Source organism: Nannospalax galili, unplaced genomic scaffold (genome assembly GCF_000622305.1).
Source record: "Nannospalax galili isolate Female #2095 unplaced genomic scaffold, S.galili_v1.0 scaffold575, whole genome shotgun sequence".
NCBI lineage: Eukaryota > Metazoa > Chordata > Mammalia > Rodentia > Spalacidae > Nannospalax > Nannospalax galili.
In genome coordinates this window covers 1,182,369-1,194,083 of record NW_008335442.1, presented here as the reverse complement: position 1 = coordinate 1,194,083, position 11,715 = coordinate 1,182,369, and the positions used below count along the sequence as shown (strand labels likewise).

The 11,715-nt window shown below is 44.0% G+C and overlaps 1 protein-coding gene across 1 annotated transcript in view; it reads right to left on the bottom strand.

The window, feature by feature from the left end:
• Positions 1-4,497: 4,497 nt before the first annotated feature.
• Positions 4,498-11,715, bottom strand: part of Dipk2b (divergent protein kinase domain 2B) — a 45,325-nt gene continuing 38,107 nt past the window's right edge. Inside the window, exon 5 of the mRNA XM_008830247.2 lies at positions 4,498-11,013. Within this exon, the coding sequence (XP_008828469.1) occupies positions 10,673-11,013 (341 nt within the window). The 3' untranslated portion in view covers positions 4,498-10,672. The remainder of the gene's footprint in view (positions 11,014-11,715) is intronic.

Below are 11,715 nucleotides of genomic sequence, written 5' to 3'. Positions count from 1 at the left end.
CTGCCCTTGGTTCTATTTGATTCCTCTGTTCCTTCTAACAGTGTGGTGGCAAATGGGGTTTTTCTCTTACTTTCTCTCCTTTTCCTCCTTTTTCATTCCACTTGGCATCTGGGTGAACAATTACATTTTTTTAAAATTACTTTTTTTCTTTTTAAATATTTTATGTATTATTTTATGTGTCTGAGTGTATTGCCTTCATGTATGTAATTGCATCCTATCGTGCAGTAGCAGTGGAGGCGAGAGAGGGTATTGGATCCCATAGAAATGTTGTTATGGACAGTTGTTAGCAGCCACGTGGATGCTGGGATTTGAATCCAGGTCCTCTGTAAGAGCAGACAGTGCTCTTAACTGCTGAGCTGTCTCTCCCATCCCAGACTTACCTTTAATATAACAGAAACCAAATATTAACCATGTGCAACCTAGGTAAAAATTATGAATAAATATTATCATATCAGTCTTGTCCTTCCCTTTTCTGTAAATACATAAGCTATTATTCCTCATTCAAGACATGACTCTAAGGAGTGGAACACTGTTAAACAGAAACTAAGTGAAAACAGGTACAGATTTAGAACTGAAGCAAACAAAAGGAATGAGGAATATGTAAATAATTTTTCCAATTTTTCCTGAAACTTTGGATTGGTATTTTAAAAAAATTATTTGTTTATATGTGTGTGTGTGTGTGTGTCAGTATATGTATGTGCACATGCGTTCAGGCACCCTCCAAGACCAGAAGAGGGTGTCAAATCTCCCTGTATCTGGAGTTCCAGGTGGTTTTGAGCCACCAAACATGGGTAGTGGGAACCAAACTCAGGTTTTTTGGAAGATCAGTCTTCTCCCCAGTCCTCTGTGGTTGCATTTTTAATTCTTGAGACTTGACTTGAAAATAAATGTCAAAATTGATTCTCATTTTTTGTTTTGCCACACCCAGATCCAGTTCAGGGTTTTGTTTTGTTTTTTGTTGTTTTTGTTTTAAATAGTGATCTTCTTACATCAGAAGAAATAGATTCCAAACTCAAGACTAAGGCTCTGAAACCATAGTCAAATTCTAGCTGACTACATGTCACAGCCATGTCCATTTGGGCATGCACAAAGGAGAGATTCCCATGTTTTGAAAATGTTTGCATTTTTCTAGCTGGGTGTGGTGGCATATGCCTTTGATCCCAGCACTTGGGAGGCAAAGGCAGGCAGATCTCCATGAGTTTGAGTCCAGTCTGGTCTACATAGCAAGTTCCAGGACAGCTGGGGCTATAGGATGACCCTGTCTCAAAAAAAGACCAAAAAAAAAAAAGTTTACATTTTTCATAATAAAAGCAATAGATCTGGATTACTTTTATTTTCTTCTTAATCCCTATTAATATTTTCAGCTTCTACAATGAATACATCAATATTATTGGAGATACTTTTACGTTTCCAAAATAACACTTGTTAAAGACAGAAAACTAAATATTTTTTAGAGACTCTGAAACCAAATGATCTCAATCCAACTATGGCTAATATTTTATTTCTATGCAAAATCTTATTTAAAAATAAAAATACGAACACAAGAAACAAACGTTGCTCAACAGATATGGAATATTTCGTGATCTGTTAGTTTCATTTAGCATCGGGTCATAAGTGTTTTCATGTGGCATTGCCACCTCTCTCTAAGCAGTATTTTAATTTAATTGCATATATAATTATGTGGATGCAACCCAAATTACTGAGCCATTTCACTATTTGTATGTGTTGAAACAATTCTCTGTTATTAAAATAATATGTGATATAGGGACTGGAGAGATGGCTCAGTAGTTAAGAGCACTGGCTGCTCTTGCAGAGGACCAGGGTTTGATTCCCAGCACCCACATGGTGGCTAACAACCATCTGTAACTCTAGTTCCAGGGGAATCTGACATCCTCTTCTGGCCTCCACAGGCATTGCATGACACGGGTACACTTACATACATGCAGGCAATATACTCATACACATAAAATAAAATAAAAAGAATAAAACATAAAATATTAAAAAAGTGACATCAACCCAAACCAAGTATGTATGAAAATACCATAATGAATCCTGTTACTTTGTATGCTAATTAAAAATAATTGTGTAATTAGCATTTTAATGCAAGCATTCCCTGTTTCTTTCAGACAAATTTTTAGTGTTGCATTTTTTAAAACAGCTACACATATAGTCTGCAGAGCTTGTTATGAAAGCTAACTGCCTGGCCTCATGTTTCCCTTTCCGTTTGCCTTGCCACAGAGGCAATGACGGCTTTTAGCTAGTTCTTTTGCCTACTTAGTGTCACTTCCCTAAATAGCAGCTTTGAATGGAAACGTCTTGATTTTGTCTGCTGTAAGCATTATCTACTTGAAACTGTGCTACGGAAAATGAAGGTTCATTTCACTTTATTCATCCTCTCCCTGGCCCACCTTCTCATAAAGTCCTTTCCTATATTCCCAGTAGAGATATACTTTGCAACCTTTGTTTGGCATACTATGGCTACATAAATGTCATTTGAAACTGAGCCATAAGGTATACAATAGGCACTTTTTACACTTTTAATTTCTTCCATAACTTTTTGTTTGCTCAGAAGCTAATTGTATTGTTAATACCTTTGTTTTCTTTATAAAAATGTGTTTACCTTTGACTAAAATCTAAATTCTTCACTGGTTGTCTAAACTTCTCACAACATGCGGAAACGTTGGGCATCAGAGAACAGAAGTCGGGAAACGGAGAGAGATGGAGCCGGAAGAAAGAAATGGGGAAAAAGGAGACAACAGGCAATGCAGATACTGGGTATTGGAGGAGTATTTGTACTTCTCTCTCAGCTTTTCTTGGTAGGGACCTGGATGAGTGGGGGGTGGGCAGCTTCTGATGTCAATCCTTTGGTCTCCCTGGAGAGGGGGTCACTCATCTATTCTGCCTGGAGGTGTGGGAGAGGGTGGGGAATCTCTAGCCACTGTGTGCAGAAGCCCTTGGCCCCTCTGTGCTCAATCTCTAGGAAAGGAGTGTCTGGTTTTTGTTGTCTCTGAGGGCCATGCTTTGGCTCTGAAGACTGGGGTGGGGGCAGAGCTCCAATTGCTTCTAAAAAAAGTCCTTTAAGCCTTGAGCCAGCCCTTGGCCTTCACTTCCTGAGAGATCTGGCGCTGTCAGTCCCCACCCTTTGGAGGGATTCTGTGGTAGGAATTGAACTGCTTCTCTGCATTCTTTGCTGCCAATTTAGGGTTCTGGTTTTGGCCCTAAGTTATTTGCTTTCCAGCCTTCAAAACTGTGGTTCTATTTTTCTCCTTTCTCATATTACCTTGTCTTGCAGCTTGCTCCTATTAAAAATCCCACTTACTCTCATTCAGTGGGGGCTATGACTGCTCAGTCCATGATGTCTATGCCAGGCTGCACACACACCTCTCTGCAATCTTGATTACTTCCTTTGGACAGTGTCCAAGAAGTGGAATTTCTGGGTAGAATTTGCCACCCCTTTTGAGGCTCTTCCCCCTCCCCCTCCCATTTTGGGGCTCTTGATGAACTTGGCTAAATTGCTTTTCAACAGGATTATGTTCTCACCAAGTTTCCATGACTTGTGTCTTTTCCTGAGATTTTGTCTGCCTGGATCATTAAAAAATAAAATATTAGTTATTTTGACAAGGAAAATATGGACCCAGTTTTGGTACAATTCCCCTTAAAGAGTGATTTTTTTCAGTGAGTTGCTCCAGGTACAGGCAAGAAGCAGACAGATGAATTTGGCTAACTGACAACAGTATGGATGGCAGGGTGGGAAGGTGGGAGTGGGATTCCACTTTGCTTGGCAGCTCTATAAGGGGCCCTGTGGTTGTATACAGCAGGGAAAGGATCAAGGGTGGGCATGGGGAGGCCCTGAGTCTCTGCTGCCTTCAACTGTGGTATAAGCATCCCTGCTCCGGGGATGGACACAGTCACGAAAACAAATTGGATCAAAGAGAAACAATAGAAATGGAGCAAGATGCTTCCATCCAATTAACACTACCTTAAACTATACTTCCCATGGGAGAGACTGGAATCTTCCTGTGACTCCAGCTGTTTCTGTGCCATAGTCAAGGCCATCTTGTCTCACAGATAATGCTTTGGTATTTTGAGATATGTACTTTATTTTGCACAACACTGTACAACCCTGATACGCAGGACAACTTCTTCACATGTGGCTGAAGTGATTTCTGCTTCATATACTAAGGAATTTTTTTTAATTAAAAAAATCTTTTTGGTTGGTGAAATGGTTGAGCAGGTAAAGCTACCAAGTTTGGTGATCTGTGTTCCATCTCCAGGACCCTATATGGTGGAAACAGAGAATTGACTCTTGCAAGTTGTCTAACACACACACACACACACACACACACACACACACACATGAGTAAATGTTAAAAAAGAAACCCTTTATACTTCTGACAGAGCTCCAAAATAGGACGTAGAGTCCCTTTAACGCCTTTCACTCAACTTCCCCTAATATTAACACATGACTTAACCAAAATTACCACTGACATGCAGAAATTAACACCAATTAAAATGTTATTTATTGACCCATACACCTAATTTGAATTCTAGCAGTTGTCTTACAGAGGAGAAGAGCACCCTTGAGAGCTGGAATTGGATTGGCATGATCATTAGTTAAGCCTTAGCCTCGGTGTTGCCCACAGCTGGCCTGGCCTTCAGAGACCAGCTCTCATCTTCCCTTTGGACATAAACAATTTCTCAGAATACCAACATCAAACAAAGCCCCTCTGTGACCAGGATGGATCAAGACAAAACAAGGCCACTTTGTACTCACGTCTGAACACAAACAACAACATGAACATTGTTTAAGCCGAATGACCAAGCATCCCCCCTCCCTGGCCTGGGTCATAGGAGAAACCAAGTGAAGACTGTTGCTTTTCTAATCAGAGCTTCTAACTCGCTTCATTCTTCCTGTGCTGTACTGAGGATGTATTGAGACATGCAGTTATAGAATTACCCTCAGTTCCTCACAGCATCCAATTTAAACATTTCAAGTGAGCAGACATGTAAGTGGGGTTTTATATCCTTTCTTTCCTACACAAAAGACAGTGTCGTTCTTTCCCATTTAGCACTGTATCCTGTGAATTCACAGAGCCCTCCACAGTTCATCTGTACAGGGTATGGCACTGCATTATGTGGATCCTCTGTAGTTTATCCAGCCTCTGTCCTGTGTATCCACCTTTAGGGTGTATCTAATATGCAATTACAGTGCATAACTGCTTACTCATCAGAAATGATATGTTTGTCTCTCAGTTGCAATGAATACCATTATCGCAAAGAATAACTTCGATGTACTGATTTCTGCAGGAAGGACCACGGCAGGATTCAAAGGCAGGCATGTCTGTTTTTAGGGCCAATTTCTCCCTGTGGGATGCCACTTTGGCTTGAGGGCCGGTCTAGGCCTGCAGCCTTTCCTTGGTTACTCAAGTAGTAATGGGGTGTTCTTCTCTCCTTACCTGCCTCTTCAAAAAGCTCTAATGAGTGGGTCACTTGTACAGCTTGCCTTGGCTGGGCAATTTCTCTAATGCTTTCTTGGAGGGCTGTTATATCTGCAAATGCTCAGGTCCCCTGCTTGGGCACTGGTATTTTCATATGGTTTGAAGTTGTCCTCAAAGAGCCACATACCAATCAGAAAATATCCTGTGTGTTTGTGAGCTCAACTGGGTCAATATATATGGACAACAGGCCCAAGGTGAGTGGGGAGCCATGTCTCCATGAACCAGCAGAAAGCCTGGGACTATCACATTGGGTCAGTGTGTCCTCACTTTTCGTACACTGAGCACAGGTGGACTTGCTAAGTCTCCCAGTATCACCTGCTCTGGAGAATTCCCTTTAAGCTTGTTGGAGGGGTCAGGCCAGGGAAGGAGATGGGGATGGCAACTGTCCAGCAGCCTTTTATGATTGACCCAGAGTCCAGATGGGGAAGACAACAAAAATGGCAACTGTCAGACTGTCCAGTAGCCTGAGGTGTTGTGGTGGCACCTCTAGGATGAAATATAGGCTTAGGGTGGGGATCAGGCTCCCCTCCAAGATGGCACTGTGCTTTCCCTAGCTGTGTGGGAAAGCCTTTCCGTCAGGAGGACATCTGCTCTTTCTCTACATTTGCCTTCAAATAGAGACATCATGTTACATAAACAGGACACTATTCCTGCAAGAGTAAACATTTTTCTTCCCATTTTATACATGCAAAAAGTTATACCCTGAAAGGTAAACAACGTGGGAAAAGTTACACATTAACCAGAATAGTCACCATTTGATACCAGGTCTGTCTGATTCTGGAGCTCTGGATTTTTTCCCCCAAAGCACAATTCCAACAAAGTATTTTAACTCCAGAGAAAATATTCAGGCTCACAGAACAAACCACTAAAGCCAGCATCTTCCTGTGGAGGCACACTTGTGGGCTGGGCTGTAGTTTGATCCTCCCAATAGCTGCAGCTGGGAGACTGTTCTCATAGGCCTTTGGCATGGCAATTATTAAATATTTTATATTTCACACCCCCATCCCACATCTTCTCTCTTTGGGTATGGGAACTGAATGAATTAGCAAATGACAGCAAAACTCAATGCCAAGTGTAAGGATGATTTGTATCTGTATTTCCTCCCATGGGCCTCCTTGGTGGGTTTGCAATCTATTCAATTGGAAAGGGCTTGAGCTTAGCTCTGCTATCTCACCTTACAATTCTTAGTGATTTCTGAATAGTGGACCTAACATTTTAATTTTTCTTTGGGTTCCATAAATCAGATAGCTAGTCTTCTAGGCTAAAAGGTGTGGTTGATATAACTTGGTAAAATAATGCCTCCTATCAAATTCCAGGGAATAGGGAATACTTGATGTTAATTTTCTTCAGACTGAAGGCTCTTGAGTGTTGACTCATCTGTCTCCTTGCTATTGAGGACATGTGGCTCTGTCTGATGGGTGTATAGTAGGGTGTACAAAGAACACAGTGAAAAGGGCCGAAGAAGGCAGTCCTTGTTCTCAGAGCTTTTCCCCAACATCTGTACTGGATCTATCCCTCTGTTGCTATGGGGAACACAAAATGTTCCACATTGCCCCCAGGATCAGGAAGCTCCCAGCTGGTTGGCCAAGCATGATGCAGATCTTTCTGGAGGCAGCCTCAAATGGGGCACAGAAATGTGGTCCAGAAGTTCAGGGACAAGGTTCAGAAAGTGATCTCCAGTGGCTGGCCTATCAGGAAAGGCTCTACATCAACATGAAACTCAGGCAGGTTTTCAGTGATGCATAGAGCTTTGCATGTGGAGGAAGGAAACTGTTGGCTTTGGATAGGAATGCATCCCACAGCCTCCACATCACGTCATGCATTTGCGGCACTGGGGACTGAAACTAGGGCCTTGAGCATGCTAGGCAACTGTTCTACCACTGAGCTACAGCCTCAGCCCAGATCTTACTTTCCAATTGATCAGGGTAGACTGGAGTTGAGTATTGGAGGTTGATTTCTCTGGAGACTGATACCTAGGGGAGTTAGGAATATGTATTGATTTCTGGCTGGTGCTATAACAAATTACCAAGAAGGTGGTAGTTCAAAATAGTGGAAATGTATTCTTGTCACAGTTCTGGAGGTAAGGAATCTGAAACCAGTTTCACTAGGTAGAAATCAAGATGTCACGTGGCACATTTCCTCTGGAAGCTCTGGAAGAGAGTCCATTTCTTGCCTCTTCTGTCTGCTGGAATTCCTCGGTATGTCTGTGTCATTCCACACTTGACCTTTGTCTTCATATCACCTCCTCTTCTCTCTCAAAACTTCCTTAGTCTTTGTCTTATGAGGACACATGGACTGGCTCTTAGGACTTGTCTAGACAATCTGGGGGAAACCCAGGATCCTTAACTACATCTTTTGTTACATAAAGTAACTGTCACAGGTTCTGGTGATTAAGATGCGGACATGCCTTTCTGAGAGCCATCATTTCTGCCACTACTGGACACAACCTGTTTAATCAACACCTGTGAAAGGAATTCAGAGGAAGAGGATAAGCACAGAGAAGTTTGACTAGGATGTAGGCCCAGTAGAGTCTCAACTTGCTGGATAGAGAGTACAGGAATAAGAATTGCCTATCAGAGTTGGAGCTAAGTGGGTCAAACTGACTGGGCCATCACACCGCACCAAGCCCAGTGACTGAATGTAGATATGCCTTAGGAAGGGTATGGCTTCCATTGAAGCCACCAAGTGGCCAAAGTAGAGCCCAAAGGGCTGACAGCCAGTGCTGCCTTCCAACCACACTCTTGCACTGGGGAGATAGTTACCCGTTGTCAAGTTGGGAGCCTGGACAGCTCTGTTCTGTGTCTATCACAGAAAGGGAGTGACAGGGTCAACAGATGGCAGGGGTAGGGAGGAAGTTTCCTGGAGGTGGCACATAAATGGAACCTGTGATCTTCAGTCATGCTGACAAGAACAGCACATTTGCTCCGTCCTGAATATTTAAAAGAGAAGGGACCTCCTGAACCGGAAAAAAATCAGGAGCTGGGAGCCATTTCCAGGCTATTCCAAATCAGACGGGTAGTTTTTTCTTTGCCCTCTCTTGGGACTCCATCAAGTAGACACAAAATCTCTTTGTTCTGATTCAGAAGGAGTCTAGGGCTGTGGTTCCTGCCTCAACTCAGCATCTTCACGGGTTACATGATGATTCTGAAGGAATGTTCTTGAGTTGCAGGCCACTTTTTCCTTCTTACCTTCCCCACAGACACATGGTAGAGGGGCAAGAGGAGGGTTACTTCAGGCCCAGGAATGGGTCATCTCTTAACTCCCTGGGGGCCTCATTCAAAGTCACTCATCATGAGGAAACATTTTGCAGAGGAAAAGCCATGGTCCCACTGGGCCTGGCGCATGCACTGGAGGGTCTTGGGGGCAACCCTATGCTCCTTTCTATCTTTGGAGAGTATGGGGTTATGGCCCTTTTCCTAGGCTCTGCTAGGAGGCTGACTGGAAGGAATCAAGCCAGTTGGGAGAGAGCAGATGGTTCAGGTGGGAGAGGTGGTCAGACTTCATCCCCCACAGCCAGCCAGAGGGCAGCCATTCCAATGCTTCTTGGGCAGGCCAAGCCTGCTCTTGCAAGGGCTTGGCCTGTCCTCCTCACTGTGGTGGTTGACATACCACAATATCCAGAGCAGTCAAATGTCAATCCTGAAAGGCCACCTGGTAAACAAGAAGATAGGACTTTAGGAATCCACTTTTAAATGTGAATCCAATTAGAATTGAATAGTCCAGGGTGAGAGTCAGAAGCTGATGGGGAAAGCAATAAGGGCATGGATTGGCAGGGAGGGTTTCAGAACTATCCCAGCAAGTCACTCTTCCTCTGTGGGCTTCAGTTTCTGCACATCCGTAGTGAGACCTGTTAAGCCAGGTGTTCTGACCTTCAAGGTACTGGTTCAGAGGTAGAAGGAAAGGCGAAGACTGAACAGTCCCCAGGAGTAGAGGGCTGCCTGGGAGGCTGGGTTCTAGAGCAACCCTTTGCTATTGTTAAAGAAGTAGGGTAAGATCATACATGGAGGCCCATGACCCACATGGTTAAATATTTAAAAGGCACAACCAACTAATTGTTGAATAAATTGTATTCTATTGGCTGACTTTGAAAAAAATGTTTTTAATGACCTATAAGGCCACATTTGAATGAAAATTGCGAGACTGCTTAGGGTTATGCATTGCAGCCTGTGGCATGGAGAGAGCAGGTGTTGGTGCCCGGCTGTGGCTACAGTGAGCAATGGGACTGATTTGGTGGCTCAGCTGCTGTATTCTGAAATCTGTTTTTGCAGCTGGGCTGCAATCACACTTCCCACAGCCTGTACTGGCCAGCCCTGAGCCCACAGGAATACTAAAAGGGGTTCATTTATTGGAGAAAAGAGATCCCTTCATTCTGCCTCGACTACATCCCAACAACTTTTCCTCTGTTGCCTACTCTTTGCTTGGGGTCAGAATGTAAACTGACTTGTTCTTCAGCCTTCACCTGGCCCCTCCTTCTTGCTTTCCATACAGGCATGACCTCTAAGGAAACCCATGTAGTCCTGTTTTGACACCCGCTTGTTAGAGGACCTGGTCAAGCACATTGGCCTCAGTTGGTCCCCTTCTCTTCTTGGCCCCTTCCTTCTTCCTGGGGTGTCTTCTGTACATTTGTAAGGTGTCCCAGGTGCCCAGAGGGCTCAGGAGCTGGTAGTGAGTGATCACATCACTTTGACCTGTAGTCTCCTCTCCCTGCCGATGCAAGAGAGTAGGATGGGGGGTCCCCTTGTCTGATTCTAAAGTTCCAGTGGTCTAAAGCCCTGCCTTTACCCTACCTTCCACCCATACCAGTCTCATGGGACTTTTCTCACATGCTTCTGGAAAATGCTTTGTGGGTCGTAAGCTTGTGTCCAGGCCCCTCACATCTCTGTCTTCTTTCACTTGTGAGAGTCTAGTAGACTGAGAGGAAATGGAGGTTCAAAGATATCGAGTGTCCACACCTGGGCCTTCCAATGTCCTCTTCCTGACTCTGCCATCATGTCTCAGCCAATGGTGCCAATCATGTGGTGTCACACAGTTTCTCTCCCTAGTTTGTGTGTTCCATGGCAAATGAATGTGCTTAACTATTTAAGATGGACTTGCTTCTTCCAATTTGGCAGTAACCCAAACCCAAATGGAGGAACATGTGGGTTGTCCTTTCAGGCTATTTGGGTGCCAGTCACTCAGAACCTATCACTATACTTGCAGTCTGGGTAGCGGTAGGCAAATCTAGGGTCACAGGTTCTCAGAGGTCTCAAGATGTCCTTCAGCCGGCTGGAGGCCCTGAGCACTTCTGGGTCTGTGCAGGCATAGTCGCTGCACTGGGTGAGGGCAGAGTCTATGTCCTTTTGTACTGGGGAGGGGAACTTCCCCTGGAGAAGTTGAGGCAGCAACTGCTGACACACCAGCACCAGGCTTTGCTTCTCAGGGATAGTGTCACAGGAGGGCAGCTGGACCTGGCAACCGGAAACCAGGCAGCTAAAAATGTCTTGGTTCTCTCTGGCCAGGGCAACTACTTGGCTGCCTAGAAGAGAAATGGAAAATATCAGACACTCTACAACCTATTCTCCCTGGGGGAAGGCACTGCCAATTAGAATTGCTGGGTAGAATGGTTTAGTCCCCAAGCATTTCCCTGTCACCACAAGATTTAGGGCTCAGGGACATAACTCCCTTCTGAGAATAGCATTGGAGAAACACTTTCCTTTCCATGTTTGGGTGTTAGCCAAACATGGAAAACCCACTCATCCCTATCAGGAGCTGGGCTTATAATTGTAGAAGTCACAGTCACGTTTTCACTCTCCCATTACTACTGAATTAGGAAGTCAGGACGTTATTAGGACTGTTTTCACTGCCCATTTAAGAGGGAAAGTCAGGGAGAAACAGATCATCCAGGATGTGCATTCAGCAAGCTGCTGTGGGGCTGACGCTGACTAATTTGCACTTGCTGGAATCAGCCTTTCTTCTAATTTGATTCTTCTTTCTAATTTTTAAAATTTTAAAACATTTTATTATTTTTGTATGTATATTGCCTGCATGTATGTAAGTGCACCCATGATATGAAATGCCTGTGGAGGTCAGAAGTGAGCATCAGATTCCCCTGGAGCTGTAGTTAAGGACAGTTGTTAGCCAGCATGTGGGTTCTGGGAATCAAACAGGGGTCTTCTGCCAGGGCAGCCAGTGCTCTTTACCATGGAGCCATGTCTCCAGCCCCTCTTCTTTTATTTAT